We start from the raw sequence: 22406 nt of genomic DNA on the forward strand, positions 1-22406 counted from the left end.
GTATTACTTCTAATTTGGAAAACTAGGAATTTGAAAAATGAGCAAATTTATTAGGAAATCTTCTGTTCAAATGATAACCAGAAAGAATAATTTGCTGAGATCCAGTTGGATTTCTGAAGTTAAACTGCATTAGTTTCACTTCCATTTGAAGTCTCAAAATAGTGGAAATAGTTAATGAAGGAAGTCCTAACAGCTCTTTTCACACATAATTACCTTTCCTTTCTTATTCCTGTCTTCTCTTAATTTAGTACTGAATCTGCTGTCTTCTGTTGGACCAGTCTCTCTTGTTGGCATTTGTGTTTTAAGACTGGTTTTGGGTTTAAAGATCTTTTGATTCCTATTGCAATCCTATACACTTATCATGCCATCATTCTGACAGTCCAGCAGAACCCAAGTGTCATTTCTGTGTGTACAAAATGGTCTCAAATGGATCACAGTTATCTATACTTGACTTTTAAAAAAAGTTTTGGATTGTGACTGTAATAGTGGAGGGTTGGCCTTTAGATCTATTGCAGTGTTAGGATTTTAAGGTACTGCCTGAGTTGGAATGAATAAAAAGGGAACCCGAGGCCTGATTAAATTTCATGTGTTAAGCCTTCTCACAGTATTCCTGGTTTTCTGAAATACACCACTTATTTTCTCCTCATTGGATCAAGTTTTCTCTCCAGAAGTATCTCTCTTAGGTCTTCACACAGAATATAGTGCTGGATAGGAATTATTTTGGGTTTTATTCAGGAGAAGTCATTGATGCTCTTCTCATAAGGTTGCCAATAGATGAGTGAACAGGGGCAGCATTTGAGATGTGGAAAACCGGCTTCAAGTTCCTTACAGTGTTAATTGAACTAGAAAATGCAGTCTGTAAACTTGTCCTTATGCACTTACCCCTTTACAGTTGAGAGCCCCAGTCTTGCAGAGGTTCATTTGCTAAGATAAGAAGTGGGTCTGAGGTGTCAGATTGCTGTCAGTTGTGCAGTTTGAGTTTGTGGATTTGTTTTTCATGCAAGGTTATGAATGACATTTTGCCTTCAGTTTTAAGAGTGGTAGTTTAAAAGTGCCTTTTTCCTGTGGGCACCTGGAGAATGTTCCTGGGAGTGTGCTTTAGGACAGGGTTGTTTATGAAATAACTGTAAGTTGTTGATAGTATCTTCAAAATATCTCGTGTTTGGCTGTAAAATTAAATAAAGTTTCAAGGCATTTTTGAGGAGTTTGGAATAGAGTTTAGGAAGGTGTTGACAAGCTAGAGCTTTCTCATTTACCCTGCTAGACTTGGCAACCAGATTAATGAACTGAATCACCTAAGTCACAGAACTGGGACCATTTTCCTCTCCTTCCCTTCATTATCAATGTGAAATAGATCTGCCCTGATGGGATGAACTTAGTAGTGGAAGAGAACAGAGCTTCATTCTGATCTGGGCAGTCTTTGGCAATCACATTTCTCCCTGAAAACAGAGTTCAAGACTTGTGGGGCTTATGTGGCTTCTCTGAAAGAATGTTCAGTTATGTAGGAGGCAAAGCTTATTCATTTTCTTCACAGAGGCTTCTATTCAGCTTTCATTAGCAGTGTAAACTCAATATCAAATATTGAACTACACAACTAATTCTCTGCAGTTTATTATCAGATTCTTCTCTCCTCTGTCTTTTAAGAAGTTTCCGGTTCTTCTTAGTGTCTGTTATGCCCTAAAGCTACTTTAGAGAAGAAACTGACCCCATCCAAATTGTAGTTCATGCTATCATAGATTTAAGAAAATCCTACTATCCAGTATGGTTTAATAGCTGTTTCCAGAAACTTGTAAAAATAACTTCTCAGTCAGTGCCCTCTTTAGTTAAGTCTACAGCAATTCTTGCAACTTTTTGGGTGTGAACAAATATAAACATTGCTTCCAGAGTAAGTGTAGCCAGTCCTCATGCATCTTGGTTAGATTTTCAGATACTGAGATTTTAAGACTTGAAATACAAGCCTGGTATTCAATTAGGTTCATTGTAGATAGCAATGTTTGGTTACTTTGATTGGCAGCATTAAGTGGTTTTGTGCTGAAGCCAACCTTGCACAGCAGTAGGAAGTCTGTGAGTACAGTCATTGTTTGGGGGTTGTCTTGGATTATTCACAGCAGGAAATTGTCTTTAGGTGGGTTCCCAACTCAAAGATCTGTCTTGTCTGTAGCTGTTACAAGGAAGCTGAAGAATTCTCCAACTCTGTCACTTTTGACTTTCAGTGTCAGTTCCTGGTGGCTTGTGCAGTATGTGGGATCGATCAGTATTTCTACTTGCTGAGGAAGGGATGCTTAAAGTTGGAACAGACTTTTATAAAAAGAGATTTTATAAATCATAGGTTGTCAAAAAATAGAGAAACCACCTGTTCAGTTAAGAAAGAATGTTACTTTTGTTCAAACTGTCTATATAGCACTATAAAATATTTCCTTACATTTCTTTCTTAGGTTTCCAGTTCCTTAAATAAACTTTCTTTAATCAGTTTTATCCTTGCTCCACTCTAACAGGAGTGTAACTGGAGCTTTTATTTTAAAGTGGTTATAAGCTTTTCTTTGCATAGAATGAGGCCCATACCATGTGCATTATTAGGATCATGGTTGTAACTGCTTAATTCTCTTTCACATAAAAATATTCTGTTGTTCTTTCAGGGGTTATGTGGTATGTTTTGGGGTTTTAAATTTCTCTTCAGAACACGTAGAAGTGCATATTTAAAGTTCTTTGGCACAGCTGATCACTGCTCTGATCCTGTGAGTGGGCTTCTGCCTGTCAGCAGTTTAAAAATATGAGCATTGATTGTTAGGTTAAATTCTTATGTGCTATCTCATAGTTACTATAATTTAATTGTATCTTTAAAATTAAGTATCCTGTGGCAGTATTGTAGCCATTACTGTTATGATAACAGCCTTTTTAGTGGGGAAATTTGTAGGTTTGTGTTTGAATGGAACATTAGGTTTTAACTGACTTCCACAAAGATGATCTGGAGCTTTTCCTTTATTACACTCGTCAGTGTGCTGCCAATACTGCAAGGATATTTATAGTCCAATTTCTGTATTCTATAAACTAAAGAAAGGACAGAAGGTTTTGTCTGGATAATCCTGAGATAAAAGGCTCAGTATTCATGAAAAGCAAGACTGCAGAGGCTTTTAGTGGCCATTTGAATGTTCCTAATTCTAAATAAACCTTCCGTCTGAGTTCTGAGAGAATGGCACCTCTGTAGCGAGGCTCAATCTGATGGTGCTTTCCATGAACGTTTTAGTATTGCCCAACTTGGCAAATTTGCCATTTGTGGATAGGTGGCGACCATGAACTCTACTCAAAGGGGATGGGTGGATGGACGGGTGGATGGATGGGTGGATGGTGGATGGATGTCACTGAGCAGTTCTGTTCTGAAGGAGCCCGGTAGCATCCTTAGAACCATCTCTGCAGCAGATGAGTGACCATCGTGCCGTGGTTTTCAGTTCCATTCACTTCTGCTGCTTTTGGACATCGTGAATGAGCTCATTTTGCAAGTGTTCCCCTTCTGCTTGCAGTTATTATAATATAAAACAGGGTTTTAAGCATAAAACTCTTGAAACATGAACTTACAGTATTTTTAGTGACAACTGACTGACAATTTACAGCAGGCCTAAGGGTACTGGTAGTTGTCTGGGTTCTAAGTAGGCAACAAAGTAGAGGATGGTGATTTTTCTAGGCTGATTATGTCTGGATCTCATAATCTTTTTTTCATGTGTATTTACTGAGGCAAAAAGACTGAATACTGCTTCCAAAAAAATTATAATCCTATTAATACATTTGGTATAAAATGGATCTGCTTATTAATGATTATATTGTGTGTACACATATCTATCTGCAGTTTTATTTACTTGCATGTTGAAGGACAGCATCTCCTTTGTTTGCTCTTATAATTAGAAATAATTTTAGACCATCTTTCAAGCATTGCAAATTTGATGTGTTTACTCTGGAACTTTTTAACTTTTTGCTTGGGCTGTAAGAGATCTTAAACAGACATTATATATGTTACTACCCCATTTGATAATTAAATTAATCTTCAAAATTATGGCAACTTTACGTATATTACTAATGCCTGTTCCAACTTTATCAACCCCATATTTACAGAGAGTGATAAGCCAAGAACAGGAACAGGTGAACCAGTTTTAAGTTTGCACTACAGTACAGAAGGAACGACTACAAGCACAATAAAACTGGACTTCACTGATGAGTGGTAAGAACAAGTTAATTTTGGTTTTGACTAGTTCATGATCAGCACATATCAATAACACTTGTCTAGCATAGCTATAAATTATTTTCTCTATGGTTTATGTCTATTTTTAGTTGTATTTAGAGGATTTGAAATGGCTGTAGTTCTTAATGCATTCAGAACATAAGACAGCCATACTTGAATGTGACATTTATACAAGAGGCTTCTTTTTTGTGTATCTACTGGGAATCTCTGTAATGCAAACATAATTCAAAACATGCTATTTTCATCAAAACCTGGCATAATATCAGGGTGTTAGAAAGCAAGGTAGTACATGATGGAATGGTAGTCCAGGGGTTACCAAACTTCTCATATGGTATTCTGCAACTGAGTCTTTCTGTCACTCAGTTCCTGAGTTGTAAACACTGAAATTATTATTTCTGTGGCTGAGGAGTGTTGATGAATGCACAAGGCTGAGATAGCAACTTTGTGGACTGCTTAGGTGTTACAGTAATGACATCCTTTTCAAAAATGAACACACACTGCCTAATGGCCTTATGTACTTGGCTTTGTGTCCAAGCCTGTCTGTAGAGCATCTTGGGATAGTCCTTACTTTATCTCATCTTATTTCTATTCCTCTGCTTATGTTTTCAAAATTGTTGTAGAAGACAGTAAGTAGAAATGCTTTCTCATTGTTACTGAGGGGAAAAACCCACAAAACCCAACCACATTTAGCTACTCTTAGGTGCTGTGTCTTTAGATATAAAACATACACCTTGCTCACAGTTTGGAAACTTAAACCACTGATTTTGCCTCCAAGATCCAGCAAACTTTGAAAAGATTAGTTTTGCTCTAATGCTTTTACCTAATTCTGCAGTTAGTCAGCAAACTCCGTGGAGTTTGGTGGTGGGTAGTGTGGTGTGGGCAGTGAGAGGAAGAAGCATTTTCTGGTAGGACAAAGTTGCAAGTCATTGTCAGTTCAGAGGCTGACTAAAAACACTGTGCCGAAGAATGGAGCAACGGAGCAGGATGCCATTCCATCTAACAAAATGATGGAGCTGAGAACAAATAACAACCCCCTAATCTGAGAATTGGAAGTTGTGCAAAAGAAATGGAGGAAAACAAGTAAGTTGAGCATTGAGATATAAAGTAGATTCCTAAGAGTCAAAAAAAGTCTTAGTGTTTAGGCTGTGATTAAGTTTATAAAATGAGACATGAAATAGCAAAAAATCCTCCCTGGTGTCTAGCAGTACCCTTCTTGTCTGGCCATTCAGAAACAATGCTGAAAATTCTGGATTTAGAAGAAATACTGAAAGGACTAACAAAAATTTCCCTAAAGCCTCCAAATCCAGTACAGCAATGAATACACAGAATATTGCTCATCAAGATGAGTAAAGCTCTGATTTAACATGACATAAAATTCCTGAAGTCTAGACTGGATTCTCAAGAATATTAACTAAGCATGATTTGCTGGAAGCATTTCTGTTTCTAGCAATGTAGCATATAAAATATACACAGGTCAGAAGATATTTTTAAAGACACAGTCTAAATTCTTGAGAATCATGCTTATAATTGCCTTTTTTTCTGCTTTTGTCCAATGATTTGCCTGAGTTAGAGGCCACATCACGTAAGAGAGCTCAGAACAAGACTTTGCATTTCCTGAAAGTCTTTGTCAGAGTCTAAAAACATGCATTTCAATGGCATTCAGGACAGCATTTTACATATTTCCTGAGGATTCATTTTCCATATTGTAAACAGAAATTGGTGTCCCACAATAATTATCTAAACATGAATGGGGAGTAAATGTCAAGTACCGACTTATAGTAAATCTTGAGAAATAACAAAACTTTGAGAACTGAAAGTCCATGCCTTAAAAGGTATGGGAATGATAATCTGTGGTGAAGGACCTGGAGGATTTAATCTGAATCAAAGTGTTTAATTGAATGGGATAACATTATTTATTAGTGCTCAGCTGCTAGCTTGTCATACATCTAATAAGATCTCTGATTATTTATACATCTAAAAGTGTGCAAACAGTGAAATAAAGCAAATCCTTTGGAGTTCTTAGAAGATTTGGAAAAGCAATGAAGACATTCTTGAAAGGTTAAAAAAACAAGGTAGGAAGGACAGAATGGGGTTCTGTGATGCAGAGGAGTTGTGTGGGATGAGTGGCAATGGACACAATAAAAGAGAATTTTGAAATCGCTGTGAATTGGTTGTAGCTGCTGCCAGGAGCTCTTGAATAGTGAGACTGCAATGAGAAAGATGATGGTGGTCAGGCTGTGCAATTGCAATGATGTGATGTATTTACAGGATCCTAAATTATTTTCTTCTTCTATGTTACGTTGCCAGGAGCAGCACAAATTCAAGCTCTAGAGGGAGTGGAAGTCATTGCAAAACTGAAGGCCAAGAAGACTCTGTAAAAATAAAAGCTTCGGATGAGTCAGGGCCTGAAGGGGAAGAAACAAGTAAGATACAGTAGAATTTCTAATGCTAAGGCAAAATTTCTGCCCTCCTATGTCCCTGACTCCCATTGCACACAGTGGGAGTCTCATACATGCACATGAAGGCAGAGCACAGCCATAATAAAGCATGAATTTTTTTAGGAAAGAAGAAGACAGCAACCGGAGATAGCTGCAAATAAATATAAACAGCATTAACAAATCTTGTCTTTAGTTCTAAAGCCATTATTCTTCTTAGGGATATATTGTGCCCAATTTGTATAGAAAAATAGAACAACTGCACTTTGCACTCATAAATGAGTGCTTGGAATTCTGTTGGATTTCTTTCAAGCTTTCACTGTGTTTTATTAAATGTGTTTGTCTTGCTCAGTTCATTGCCGAAAGGGCAGTCAAGTCAAATGACTGGTTCCAGGGACATTAAAAAAAAAAAAATCCCTTTTAATAGACTGATAACTTCATTTGTCTTCAGAAATAGTAGTAAGTGTCTGTATTAAGAGTACAAATGCTATTTTTGCTGCTAAAGTTCTTATAGCCTAGGATCTTAAATACTTTAAGAAACAAGAAATTACTCCATTTTTCTTTGTTAGTGTGTTGACCTGGTCAACTTGATAGGTTTATATATACTGACTTTTATGTGACTGGTATCTGAGATTTCAGTAAAGAGACGTTGACTTTGGAGTGGATTGCTTGGATTGGTTTCTTCTAGGAGTGCTGGTGTCATTTAGACTTGCTTACGTTATAGAAGTGCATCTAAATGAAATCGTGTGGTTTACTATTAAATTGCTTAATTTAGGGGTTCCTGATGAATCTCACAAGGAAGATGCAAGTGCTGAAGAGCTGAAAAATACAGATGAAGCTGTACAGACAACAGAAGCAAGTATGTATCTGTACTCTTTCAAAGAGTTATAGAAAGAAGTAGAGGATGAAATATGAACTCAGTTTGGGCAATTTAATTTCTGTGACCATTTCTAATGTCTTCTAAAATAAGACTATAATCATTAATGGTGTGATTTATTTTCCCCAATATTTTCTTTTTAGCAGTATCAGATAAACCTGGTCCCGAGCACTCTGGAATTCAACCAGAACAAAATGGCCCCAATGCTGATACTCCCTCTGGGAATGCAGAGGAAGAAGTGTCCTGTGAAAAGGGTGCAAACCAAGACGTCTGCAGTCAGAGCACCGACCCCACTGCCAACCTGCTCGCGGCCAGCGAGGACCCTCAGTCGCAGCCGGAGTCCTCAGGGCTCGCAGCTCCGGACGAGGCCTCCACCAGGAGCTCGGCTCTGCAGGAAACCGATGACAGCGATGACGACCCTGTCCTGATCCCGGGGGCCAGGTATCGAGGAGGCCCCGGACACAGGTGAGGGGAGTACTTGTCTCTGCTTGGCAAAATGCTTCTTGCTGTTGTTTCTTTCTTGTTTTGTTTGTTTGAATGAAAGATCTAGAAACTCAGGCCTCATATCCTTAATTAAAATAAGTTGTTCTTTGACAACTGGCCAAGAGCTTGATGGCTGAGTCTAATTTGCCTATATGTAAGACATGTACAGCTGCATTTTCCCTGCCAGCCAGGAAGGCTCTTACAGGTCTAATACCAGTTTATGCTGATTTCTTGCCTGCTGAATACCTTGGTGCTAAATATTTGCAGTTTATTTTTTATTATCCTCCCTCTAGTGATAAGTATAGAAAGTTCATACATTTGGGTACAGGGACCTACATTTTCATTCAACTGTACTTCAGGTGTTCTTATTTGGGCGAAGCAAGAGCTTTTAACCGCTGTTGTGCAGCAGTGGTGTGTTTGTAGTACAAACATTAAGACTGATGTGTTCAATTTTTCATTCCTGTTTTTCTCTGAAAGAGAAACTGTAATCCTTTTCCTTTTGTTGGTTGTTGAGTATCAGTATGCATGTCAGTAAAAAGAAAAGGTAGACTGCTAGCAGTTAGCATTAATAAAAGATTCATTTAGTAAGCTTTTTGCTTTTTAAAATACAAACATTTGTACATCGTTATTTGATCATTCAGTAAACTGAGCCCTCAATTTGCTATTGTTGGTATAATACCTTTTTTCACTAATTTCAAAACTGTAAAATTATTCAAGCAACATTTCTGTTGTTAGACTTCAGACAATACGTTTTTTAGTAGTTTTAGGTGTAATTTAACCTCGTGTCAGATGCCTTTGCTTTACTCCTGTTTAAAGGCAGTGCTATTAATTCCTTATGCTAGCAATGCAAATTCTTTACAGGATTTTACAATATGTATTCATTAGGAAATCAGGAAGAATTTAATAGTTGTTTCTAGGGAAGGCTTGGAATAATATGCAGTTAAAATAGAAGTCATAAGCCACCACATTGTCAGTAGTGACAGAAAGAACAGTCAGTGGTTGTTTATTACAAAGCACAAGTAATTCTGCTCAGTAAACGACAGCTTTTATGAAGAAGCCAATATACACAGATTCTGTCTTAATCCATTAACTTTCCATGCAGTACTAAGTATTTGTAGGCAGATATGGAATGGCAGAAATATTTTCCCTTGCAGAGCCAATGTTCATTATGATCCAGTGATTGAAGAGCAAGCTGTGAAAAGCCCTGCAATTTTAATCCCATCTGCATTTTCAAGCAGGATTCATAGCTTCTCTTCATGCACCATGTTGTCTCTATGATGTAATAGTTTCTGTAGTAATGTGATAAGAATGACACTTCCAGGTATCACACAGCTGTTACCATTTCCCACTAGTGGGGACATCCTAGATGAAGTTACAATTCATCTGACACGCTTTCTTTCCTCTGTGTGCAGTGAGATTTCTTCCTGTAACAGTTTATCACCTAGGAAAGATCATTCAACTAAATGAATGATATAATTAAAATCCTTTATGCAGTCCCCTGCTCCCTTATTCTTCCCCCAAATAAAATCTGAAAAGAAGTTGCTTTGTAGTCAGTGTTGGTTTAGGATTGCCTGCAAGTTTTCATTGCTCGGGTTTACTGCCTGACCAGATCATTTTGTTCTGCTTTTTTATGTGGGCAAGCAGTGAAGTTTTCTAGTTTAACTTTGGAGCATTACATTCCCTCCTATTGTTCAGGTTTCAGGAGTTTGTAAATGCACTCTGAGATACTAAGGAAGACATCCTGTGTGTGCTCAAAGGAATTTGGATTTCCAGAAAGGAAGCAGACACTGATGGTCTTAAAGGCTATACCTATAAGCTCTCAATCTCATATTAAAGTGAAAGGAACTGGAAGTCCTCTCTACTACTACTGTGGCAGTTGTTACAGCCTAAAATCTCTTTCACAAACCAATCAAATTTATACAAAATCCCCCATGTCCCTTAACGAGTAGGAAGCTAACTCAAAGCATTGCTGCTACCATGGGTATACATGAACTAAAATCGGTAATTTTGTTCTGTGCTAACATTCTGTTTTGATTGAAATAATTTTTCACACTCAGTGCTCATCATTGAATGATGTTCATCCTGTCCATTTTCAGGTTTTGTCTTGTTAGACTGAGTGCCAAGTTTTTCTCACTCTTAGCAGTAAAAAATTGTGGGTTTCCTGCCATCATGCTGGTTTCTGTCTGCTCTTCATGTTTCACTTCCTGCCTGAATGTGGTAGCCCAGCCCCCTGCACTGTTTGGGTTTTGCTGGAGTAATTCTGTGATTGTTACTCTTGGTCTGGAGAGGATTCTCTGAGCACAGTGAGCTGGAGCTGTGTCCTCCTCCTCTCTTGCTTGTGGCTGTTCCTGTGGGGCCTCATGGTCAGACACAAGCCCAGCACCCTGCACTCTTTCCTACTTTGTCAATCCTAATGAATGAGTGTTCCCTTTCACCAGAAGGAAGCTCAGAGGTGTGTAACTCAATTTTATCCTGCTGATTATCTACCCACCTCTTTTTTTCAAGGCCCTACAGTCCCCTCTCTATTAATAAGTTCTCCACCCTCAGTGTGTGCTGCATGATTGCATTCCTACACCCTTGCTCAAGGACTATTAGCAATACATGGCACAAAATTGCCTGCAAGTCTGGGGCTTCACTCCACCAGGATGCTTCCTGTAGGCTTCTTTTCTCTTTCCTCGCTCAGTAAATTGTATTACCTAACAGTTCCTTTACTAAATCTCATTTCTACAAGTTTATCTAATACTTTACTTTTCAATGGATCATCTTATAAGATAATTAATGGCATTAATATCTGAGTAATAACGTAGATTTTTCTTTCTCTCTAGAATACTTCGGGGAGCTGCTTTGGTCTTTTTTTTCATGGGTTTGGTTTTGTTGTTCTTTTTCTTTCTGAGGAAGAAAGACTAGCCTGCAGTAACCTACCTTTTGTGAACATATTTTATGTAATGAAGAAAAGAAGTTTCCTTTTTCTGTAGGACAAAAAATTTTTAAAAGGCTGTTGTAGCCTTCTGAAACAGAATGCTAAAAACTGACTAATAAGGCTTTCCCAATATGTAGCATTACCAGCTTTGTCTACAATTAATTTCTTTTTCTCTAGGCTGTGTTTTCTTATAAACCAAATAGCTCTTGTTTAAATTGAGCAGAAACTCCACAGGTGGAGAAATTAAGATCAAGGAAACTGTCTCAGAGTCATCTTCCCACTGTGAAGTACAACTTTCTCCACTGAAAAAGAAGGGTAGATTTCTGATTCTGTACTCTGAAATCATGATCTTTTGCTTCCTCTTAAGGAAAAGAAGTGGCAGAAATACCCTTTTGATAGCTCTGTTAAACAGCTAAATAAATTGAGAGCTTCATGCTACATCTCATCTTATTTTTAGTAAGATGGAATAAATATTGCTCATTTTGCAGATCTAATTGTACAAGGCTTCCATTATTTGAATATTATTTGGGTACAAATCCAAGTTGTAATGTTTTCAAGCTGAGGGTTTGATCTTTTTCTCAAATCTAAGCATAGATACAAGGGACATAATCTCATACTGTGGATGCTTATAAATCTCAAAAACATAATGCGGATAGGTGGTTTCTCACTAAGGAACCTGAAACTGAGCCATCAGGAAAGACTGGGCAAAGTCTGCACCCACTTTAGTATTTTGAAAAGGACTTTAAATAGTACCAGCAAAATGTGGAGAAATACCATGATCCTTTGGTTGATTGGCTGAGTCAGCTGCATGTTGACTAGGAGTCAGCTAGGAATAGTTTTGACACGGAAGGACATTGCTTTAAAAGAAATAATTGACAATGTGGCATCTGACTTTTTTCAGCAGCATTTCTGTAGCCACTGAGCATCACTATAGGAATGGTCTTCACAAGTGACTAGAAGAAGCTAAGCAGTTATTTCATTTTTTCATGTCGTTTGGCCAGTCAGTACATGTTCTTTTTAACAAAATGGATAAGGAAGTGCACAGAATATTTCAAAATAAAAAAAAATGAAACCTCTTTTGTACAGCAGAGCAGTTTAGCTAGATACTCAGCAGAGAAAATAACCTCCTGTGCATTTTAGGGAATCCCCAGGAAAAGGTGCCTTCTCTGAAAAGTAAGATGAGATGTGCAGGTCTTTCAGTCTGGACATATGCAAGGGCATTTCTTCTTTAAAACTTTCTGGGTCCAGCAAGTTTAGTTGAAACAGAGGGTTGTACATTGTAATGTGTGGGAGGGGAAGAAAAAAATCTATGCAAAATGTTCTTCATACACAGAGTGCAGTTTTTAATGGATTGATCTTAATTTTCACAGATTAGTCAAAACAGCTCTCTGAGGGCTGATTTCCTACTTAAATGACTGAATTAATTTTGTTTGGACTTTGAAGTTGATCTGGGGGTGGAGGCTAAGCCTGGAAAAAGCTACAACTAGTAGGTTACAATCTAAAGAAATATGAATGTAAAATGGAAATGATGATATAGCTGCTGTGATCTGTGAAGAAGTACTGCATTTTATAATTACTTTGTGTACTGTTGTATAATCTGAATACTATTTTTGCTGAAATCCAAGTAGTCTCATATACTGACTCATACACTGGGAAGGAGCCTTCTCAGTTGGAATTCATAGAGCACATTTTGTAAGAGATGCTAACCTTTGAAAAACATGGTACCCAGCATTTGTGAATGACTTCAGTTGTTATTCCCTTTACTAGATATAATATCAGAGGAACAGCGATAGGTGATAGAATAATGAGGTAATTAATTGTTTTATTCCTCCCCTCCTCCTTTTTATTGCCATATATTGGATTTATCAGGTTCTTGTTTTTCACATCTAACTGGCATTTTAAGAATTGCTGTATTTCAACTGTTATGAATTACAGAGCATATTGCTTGAGTTATATTTAGCTGCATGTGTTGCATGGAAATTGAAAAGACATGGCAGTGTATACATTTTACAACCTATTAACATTTTTATTGTGTGCCATAGAAATTAATGGAATTTGAAAAGTGTGTAGTTTGTGAAAAGAAATACCTTTTCTTTTTAATAATTGAGCTGCTGAGGAATGAGTTATATTTGCATGGGCTACTGCTGACTTGCTTTGTCTGGTAGTAGAGAACATCCAGTTCTGGACAAAAATATAAGACTACATGGATCAAAGACCATTTATATTTTTTGCCTGAACAAGGTTATGGAACTGAGCATAATTATTAGAGCTATATTGGGTAATACACATTTAGCAAGATAGATGCTAAATGTTATACAATATTGCTTTTAATGAAGTTAAATGAAAAAAGTCACTTGATCTCATATTCTTCATTGAAATACTTTAGGGAAGCAGTTGTAAGAACACATAAGGCAATTTGGGTAATTGTGTTTGGCCACATGCCCTAAGAGGGAGAAACTCTGCTGTGGTTTTCAGCCAAAGGCCATCTAGAGGGAAAATGGCCCAAAGTCATTCTAATGATGAAAATGAACATCTTGGCTTTGTGTGGCTAGAAAGGCAAAGGTGCAGGATGATGTTCCATTCAAGAGGTAACCTGAGTCCTGTATTTTAAATGCCTCAGGAAAATAGTGCAGATCTGTATTTCTTTGTGTTACATTTTCCTCTTAGCTGCAGTCAGACTACCTGGATTTAACTCATCAGCTTTCTTAAAGGTTCAGGAATCTGTGCCTTTTGTACTTTAAATTTTACAATAGGCATTCATTCTATATTCAGCATGCTTACCAAGGAATTCTTTAGCTCTTCAGCACAGCCCAGGGGAATATTAGTTTCATGTTGCTATAAATTTAATATAAAATAAATGATGCATTCAGCATAGAATTTTTATAAGCCTCTTTTTCTCTGCTTTTCATCATAATTCAGCAGCATATCAGGTGAAAATTTAAAAATGTTTTGTAGCTGAGAATAGTTGAAACATTGATTGTGTTTGAAAGCTGGGAAATGACCTAGGAGTGCATTACAGTAAACATTTCTTTTGGTATGATCAGCAGTGAAATAACTTGGGCTTTAGGGTAGTGTCAGTGTGCTGTTAACAGGATGGTTTTGCCTTTGGTGTTGAGCTATCTTAATGCTTGAAATTTGACAGCAGCAGTAAATCTCTTCCATAGCTTCAGAGGCTTCTAAAGGAAGTAATTAATATCAGAAATATAATCAAATGTTGGTATTTAGACAAGGAATCTATTTTAATGTGGTGGTTAAGACAAGCCTTTGGAATTCTTGGGCAGGACAGTTGTAGCTGGCAGGTGGATTCCTTTACCAGATCAATGAAGAAATGACAGACCTGGATCAAGGGTTTGCTGCAATGGTCTAGATACACACACAAATAATACCAGAATCGTGGAATGCCCTGAGTTGGAAGGGACCCACAACTGAGTCCAACTCCATTGGACACCCCCAGGAATCACTCCATGTGCCTGAGAGCATTGTCCAAATGACCATAAGGCACTGGAGAAATAAGATCTAAGTTAATGGTTATAAGCCTTAGGTTCTCTGCAATTGTTTCGGATAGGGAAAATAATTCAAAGGAGAAGATGGCAACAAGAGGGAATAAAACATAAGATCTTGACTTGAAAGAGCTTAAGAGAAGGAATCAGGGTTTGTGGTACTCAGCCCTGGTCCAGTGGAAGATATCTCTGCCCCTGGCAGGGGTTTGGCATGAGATGATCTTTAAGGTCCCTTCCAGCCCAAAGCTGTCTGCTATTAAAATGAGACCATGTTTGTCTGTGTGTGAGTACATTTGGAAACTTAAGAGTGACAAAAATCCTTAGTAGTGAAGGAATCAATACTGAGCTCAATACTCAAGGCAGAGCTGAGACAAGAGGGATGGAGCAAGGAAGCAGGGAGACATGAGCTCTGCATCCAGCTGCTGCAGCTGAGCTCAGGAGACTGACCATTATTAGCCTGGGATAATGGTGTTTGGAAGAAGCAGGCTTATCTCGGTTTTTAGATGAGTTTTATGGCAGCCACTACATTATTATCCTTTAACAAGCAAACCGGTTATTTAATTGTGCAAATTGTACAGAATTTTGTTTTTAAAAAATCCTCATTGCACTTCAGAACTTCTAAATATACAGAAAATGCCCTATGTGACAAGTTAGATATTTTAAGACTTATGTGTATACATATTTTCCATTTCTCTCCATTTATAATATATAGCTGTGGATCAGTTTGCATCACGGGATTTTTGTGGGTTTGGTTTTTTTGTTTACTTGGCTTGAACCCATGTTTAACTAAAAAAATATGGCTTCACTTCTGAATCCCTACTCCATTCATCTTGGGCTTAATTTAAATGGACTTTTGATAATAAATTGCAACAATTAACTTTGAAGACTTCAAACCTGGCTGATCGTAAGGGGGAAAGCAGTGCTCTGTGAATCCTTCCTAGAACTGTACCCATTGATGGGGCTGCCTGAGGAGTGCCAACACAACATGCAAAAATTCCATTGTCTGACATCTTGTGCTTGGAAGAGCAGTTTGGAAGGGAAGCAGCCGCTCTCAGCCAGGCTCAGCTCAAGCTGAACCTCAGAACAGTTCAAATTGCACAGTACACTTCTGTACCCACTGATGCTCCAAGTGATGAGGCTGCTATCTGTGTTTGTGTCGGCAAAAACAGGAATTGCTCATCACAAATACAAATGAAAACAGTAATGTCAGATTTTAAAATTCTTGTGTGTGTATGACTTAAAGGGATAGAAAATCTGTAGTTATCATACCTCTCACAGAGAAGCCTTTTTCCTGTACTGTTCTTTGTTCTGAAATGTCATTAAACTGGGTTCATATTTATGTTTACTGGAGCAGACTTGCCTCTGGCATGTTCCTGCTTTCTGCAGGGTGTTGCTAAGGGCTTGATCACAGTATCACAGTTAGAGCTGCGTGCTTGGCTGCCTTCTCCCTGGTGAAGGTAATCATCGACTTCACAAGATAACTAAATAGAAATCCATTTTCCTTTTAAAATAAGGCCCAAAATCAGGAGGTTAAATACAGAGCTCCATTTAGTTTAAAGACAGTTTTACCCAAAAAGTTGCTTCTCTGCTTCTGCTTTCATCTTAGAATGCATGATCCTGACTGCTGAGTAGTATTGATGGTTTTTTTGTAATGTCTACATATTTCAGCCTAGGGGAATGGAGAGGAGATTAATTTTTCTAGAGATGTTTGGATGAAAAATTATGCAAGAAACTACTTTGCTTTACCAATCAGCTACTTTAATACCATCTTCTAATCCCAAGACTTGTTACTGCTATCCAGCAAGTAATCCTTCTGAAACAGCTGGACAAGTCTACTGCTCTGTCAGTCCCTAATGATGTTTAACTTCTCAGCCTCTTCACTGCACATCTTTGATTAATGAATGTGAAGAAACACACCAAAATTACAAATAGCAATCACAGTAAATGACAGGTGCTTTAACTTTCTCACACAAACCCCACTTCTTTTTTAAAAGCAAGTAAAACCCCAATATGCACATGTGATGGTTTAAAGTTTCTGTAAGTGTCTTGATGCAGCCTATCATGTGCATGCCACCCTTTTTCCTTTATGTAGAAGTAAACTGGTGAGGAGCATAATTCAGTGATCTTTAAAGCACAGTAGATAAAGAACTTGGGCTTCTTTTTTTTCCCCCCTCTGTTGTATGAAGATGTTGTGCAGAACCCTCTTAAATCTGTTGATTAAAGTTGAAACTCAGCATATTGTAAGGACTAACTAAAAAATACAGTGTATTTATTTACTGTAGTGTAAAAAGGATGAACCAGGAACTTGTCTAGGGGTTGAAAGGATAGAAAACTCTCACCAAGGAAGTAGTAGCAGTCTACTTTTTCTGGTGCTGTTTGCTAGGCAAACATCTAAGAAATGTATTATAATAAATAGCACACTGTTAAGTGAATCTATTGGCTGGTGGTTTCAAATCTCTTCCGGTTTCTCTAAAAAATATTAAAATTTATTTTAAAAGCTTAGCTGTATTAGGTGATCTGTCTTAGTAAAACAGTGTGTGGTTTGTTGGTTTATTTGTTTTTATAGTAAATAAATTTGTATTAATGACTTACATTCCTTTTCCTTCTTTGCTTAGCTGTAGCACACCATTTATTTCACCTTAACTTTCTGGTGCAACTTTCTCCTATGGCAAAAAATAGACAAAAATCTAGGCAGATCACTGGCTGAGAGAATTAGTTATGAGATAGATCTGGTAGCGTTTTTTTCTGGAGTAGAGGACTTGTTGCTGGAGTCTCCAGGATCAGTGGCTAAAACACTGGACAACATGACTTGAAAGTAAATTCAGGTTACTTTCTGGCAGCAGTGTAGTGAGGTTCTGGATCAGTTTACTTTTTAGGATCATATAAATTGCCGTAATAGTTTCACTCTTTGCATTCTGCTAAAATCTGTACCTGCTTCTTCTTGAGAGTGATATTCCCCTTGGACTGTGTTCAGAACCTCAGAGCTAATGATGAGAAGGAATAACAGAAGAACCGGGATGTGACTGTCTGGTTATAGCTGGAATTACAGGGATCTGCAAACTGAAGAGCTAAACAGGAAAAATTTTGACACCAAGGTCTTGTCACAGATTAATAAAAAATAAGTTCCTGGAATTAAACATTCACAAAACAAATTACATAATTTAGCGCTTTTTTTCCTCTGTTGTTTTAGGAAATCTCCAGCTGTAAACCTTACTGCTACCATATGGGATAGCTGCTCCAATAATTGATCTCAAATCATCTTTTGCCTTAGTAGGAACTTTTTAAAAGCTGTCTAAATCTTGAGTCTTGTCATAGAGAAATAATGAAGAGAAATAAATTGGACAAAACTTACGAAAAACCAAATCACACTGAGAGACACGTTAGATCCTTAATGGCTTTTTAAAATTTAAAAAGTTCTATTCTGGCATAGATTTTTTTTTTTACTTCAGAATTTTGCTACCTCAATATGGATGGAGGATGAAAATAAAATAGCATGTGAATTTTGCCAACAGCTGAAGTTTGTTCTACAGAGGGGGAATAAAACCTGGCATCACTTGACATTCCACTGTCTTGCATGCTATTCTTGTTGTAAGCCGGGATGGAAAAAACCCAAGTCTGTAATTTTACAGTTGGGATTACGCTGATGTCTGTTTCAAACTCATGGAGAATGTATTGGAGTGCCTAATGATGATCTTTGAGAGCCCCGTGCAGTGTTTGGGAAGGGGCTCTCAGTGCTGTTCTCTCTGGAATTCACAGACGATCCGCTGTCGCCCGCATCCAGGAGCTCTTCAGGAGGAGGAAGGAGAGGAAGGAGATGGAAGAGCTGGAAACGCTGAATATCAGGCGCCCATTGATAAAGATGGTTTATAAAGGTCACCGCAACTCGCGGACCATGGTACAGACTCTGTGTGCTTTGGGGGCTGTGGGGCTTTATGGACTCAGCACAGCTGCCCCTTGCTGTGCTTGCCAAAAAGGGTACTGGGATGCACTGTAAGCTCTTTGGCTTCTGTGATCACTTGGAAGGCACAGAATTGGCTCTAAATGAAAACGAAAATTAGTGTGGCTCGTGTCACTGTGAAAGGTATTTAAGTACTCCCCTCAACATCCTTTAAAATTTGGGGTATTTTTCTTCTTTTTCATTTTCTCTCTCAGCTTAAATGGTATAAAATGTGCCTACCTTCCAAATTAGGATTTAATCCTCAGTTTCCCTTCCAAGCTGTTCAAAATTATTATTTAATCTTTAACTTTGAAGAGCTCAGAAGGGAAAGTGAGGATTAAATCATAGTTTTGAAGAGCTTTGACATCTCTGAATTTAAAAAAGGAACCAGTGCTGGTTATTAAATTATAATTTAGCTACTAGATGCCTTGTCCTTTTCACACAAAATGCTCTATTTCAAGAAAAATGCAGTCACTGTGTTTGTAAAGCAATGGTGCATGAAAAACAGAGGTTGCTCTCCTTGCTATTTCTTCTTTTGCTTTTTTGCAATATTTTGAAGATATGAAGTTCTGAGTTTTAGGTGTATTTTGCAGAAGTAGCTGCTGGTGTGTTATTCTGCAGCTGATGTGAGGAGTAGTCCCTTTACCCCCAAAGCCATTTTCTAGGGTTTGTGTGAATAGCTTTGATTACACTGGGAAAAATGCTTCACTAAATACATATTTCAGTCTACATAAACAACAGGGCTTAGAATAAACCTTGATTTATGACAAGGAGTTTTGCACTGTATTTCAGAAATCAATTTTAATTGCTCAAACCCTTGTTAGTTTAAAAGTCCTGGCATCAAGCACTTTGTGGTTAAGAGATACTAAAAGTGAGCTCATCTAAGTCTTAATTCAGTCTCTGTCTGCATATCTGTTATTACATAGATTATTTAACAAACTTTGTTGTTTGGTTTCTTGGGGATGTGGGTTGGTCTCTTTGCTTTTGTTTCACACACGCATCTATGGCAAGGAATGCACAGAATGAAAGAAAATGTAATTTTATTTTCCCTGTTGGTCTCTATGGTTGCAAACTTCATTTCAACCTGAGTGCTACCCTCATTCCTGGAAAGCAAGGGCTGATAATATTTCCCTTTCAAATTTGTGAAGGAGACAGCTTAAAAAAATCTTTATTTCCTACACACCTGAGCAGCCCAGGGATGAAGTTGTGTTGTCAATTACATGAACCATTTTTATGGATGGATGGATATAATTTTTCTGTGTATATATATATATATATATATAAAATTAAGATTATGCAGGCAAATGGTGTAATTCTGGTTCTTCCTTACTTTTGAGGACTTAATTTGGCAATCTTAGATTTTTCATAGTTTCGCTTTTAAAACAATGACTTTTAGAAACTTCTTCAGTGGAATGTCTGAGTGTAAATGATAAATGGCATAAGTTGTGTTTACATACAGAAGTGAGTTTGAAAACTGAAATTTTAAAATGTGAATTTCTGTGGTGCTAAAATTAGATTTTACGAGTATTGAGAAGTATGAGTAAGAGAATACAAAGGAAACAGGAAGAGGTAATCATTGAAAATTAAGATATAAAATTAAAAGATTTTTATTATTGGGCATAATCTAGATGTAACAGGATAATGAAAATATATATTAAGAGGAGCTATAAGACAAAAGCTGCTGAAAGATTAATATATTGGAATTCATTAGAGAACTCAGGAATGCAGCTTATTTTTAGATACATCAGGATGATTTTATTGCCTTGACAGCAGTCATTGGGACATACTCTATAGACAAAGATCTACTGAGCCTGAAATTTAAAACTGGGCATACTTAGGCTGGAAATAAAGCACATATTTCTAACAGCACTAAGGGTTCGACTTTCCAATAGGAGTCTGTATCAAGGTAGCTGAGGCAAAGCACAGAGCAAGGCAGCGTCTCTGCCCTTCTCTTCAGGCATTTTCTGAGGGAAGTGTGCAGAAAGAAAGAGAAGGATATAGCCATGGCCCTCTTTAGAGCCTTACTTGGAAAATAATTCACAGTAGGATTCTGCATAAATAGTCTCAAACTCAAAATTCTGTCCCTAATGCTGGAGTTCCTCTTAAATGCCAAACTGAACTTGCAGCAGTGGAAATGCTCTGTGTGAACTCTGCAAGCTGCTGCACAGCAAACTCCTGCTTGCACAGGTACCTCTCTTGCCCAGTGTTTGTCAGTTAAGAGAGTTTGTAAGACGTACTGCTGACTCTCAAAAAAATAATTCTACATCTACACTTCAACCTTCCAGGCTTTTTCCTGCAGCACAAACACCAGACTATTGTGGAGCTCTCAGCTCACATCTCGTGACTGAGTTTTCTGACTGTTGTTGAAGCAGTGTCCCTTCTCCCTCTGCCACCCCATCAGACCTGTAGAGGACACAGGACAGCAAATTTATATCATGGTTATTTTGAGGTCCTACTCTGAGTAAAATCAGAAGTGATTTCTGAAGAAGGTTCTTACCTTTAGTGAAGGAAGTGACCTGCTCTTGTTTGTTCAGACTAATTGTTTGACATCATTTGGGTTACAACTTTATAGGAAGGGAAGGCAAGAGGGGGGGGCCTTGGCATGGAAAGAATATTCTACATTTAGGAAACCTAATGGTTGCTTCTTGGAAAAAAAGTATTTTAGGATGGCTTTTTTTGGCTCAGAAATTGAATAAGGCACATTCTTTCAGGCTGTAATCATTAGGGTATCTTGAAAGTAGCACGTGTAGCATAGTATCAACATTATATTTCAAGGAAATGGATATCTGATCCTACTACCATTTCTCTTGGCCTGCAGTATTGATCATTTCTCTGCTGCTCTGTTTCATGGGACAGAATGCTTCAGCTGCAGTCAGTTCCAAAACTGCTTCTGTTTTCCCACTGAATTAGTAAATGCACAATGAACAGATAATACATTCACCACACATAGAATGGTTTATAAATAATATACAAGAAATACTAACAGTATATTTAATGTAAGAAATAAATTATGAATCCATACCAAAATACAGCTAATGTGCCTAAATTATTATCAGATAATAACATAGTTCTGATAATACTTATAATACTTACTGTTCTAATAATACAATACCACATTTTGTGACTGGGAGGCACTTTCATGTACTCTTGCTGTAATAGGTGAAGCTGACGGGTCATTTCTACCTGGATGCCTGCATTTGTTCAGTGATTTGTAACTTAATTTTGGCATTGGGCTAAGAGGTCTTAATTTTTATCTCATTTATTATAGCGAGGGGGGAGAAAAAAATTCCTAAGTTTTTGATTTCGTTAATTCCCACCCCCAAGTTTTCATAAGCTTCTGTCTTGTCTCCTCTTTCTCTGAAAATGGAAAATCCTCCCCAGGCATTAGCCTGTCACACACTCTTAATTTAGCCAAACTCTTCCTAGAAACTCCTTTGCATACCCCTGTCTGCAGTATCGTACCTGTCACTTTAGAAAGTGACAGATCTGCTGACATTTGTTTTCAAACTGCTCAGTCTGCCCCAACTCCTCTCTTTTTTTTTCCTGTTAGCAGCTACTTTGCTCTGAAATCTAAAACTTTAAGTTTTTTTAATCATTCTTCTTTAAATGTTTCCTTTAAAATGTCTTAAATGTTGTTTCTCCATGGGCAGAGCTCTTCCTTCAGCAGCAGTGTTATTGCAGACGCAGGAGTGTAATCTTTGATGGGGTTTTCACTGGCTGGGTCTTAAAAAGTTTTATTTTTCTTGCAGATAAAGGAAGCCAACTTCTGGGGATCCAACTTTGTCATGAGTGGTTCAGACTGCGGCCACATTTTCATCTGGGACCGCCACACTGCTGAGCACCTCATGCTGCTGGAGGCTGACAACCACGTGGTGAACTGTCTGCAGCCTCACCCCTTTGACCCCAGTAAGAGCAGCATTCTGACACTCTGCATGTCCAGCTTATCTGCACTAGAGCATTTTAAAGCTCAGTCTTAAACTCTGTCTCAACAGAGCATTGCAATGATTAATGAACTATTGTTCA

The 22406-nt window shown here is 37.8% G+C and overlaps 1 protein-coding gene across 7 annotated transcripts in view; it reads left to right on the forward strand.

Moving 5' to 3' along the window:
- The window catches only part of DCAF6 (DDB1 and CUL4 associated factor 6), a 77728-nt gene that overhangs the window by 49253 nt on the left and 6069 nt on the right, over positions 1–22406 (forward strand). For 3 of the 7 annotated variants that reach the window (XM_042037941.1, XM_042037944.1, XM_042037945.1), the window contains 7 exons: positions 4105–4210; positions 6539–6654; positions 7442–7525; positions 7687–8008; positions 12714–12755; positions 18203–18341; positions 22133–22289. In XM_042037941.1, the coding sequence (XP_041893875.1) occupies positions 4105–4210; positions 6539–6654; positions 7442–7525; positions 7687–8008; positions 12714–12755; positions 18203–18341; positions 22133–22289 (966 nt within the window). The remainder of the gene's footprint in view (positions 1–4104; positions 4211–6538; positions 6655–7441; positions 7526–7686; positions 8009–12713; positions 12756–18202; positions 18342–22132; positions 22290–22406) is intronic. The other 4 variants (XM_042037943.1, XM_042037947.1, XM_042037946.1 and 1 more) reach the window with 2 other exon arrangements.

The sequence above is a fragment of the Corvus kubaryi genome, unplaced genomic scaffold (genome assembly GCF_017639235.1).
Source record: "Corvus kubaryi isolate FWS band 111438036 unplaced genomic scaffold, C.kubaryi_AGA036_p1.0 37391, whole genome shotgun sequence".
NCBI lineage: Eukaryota > Metazoa > Chordata > Aves > Passeriformes > Corvidae > Corvus > Corvus kubaryi.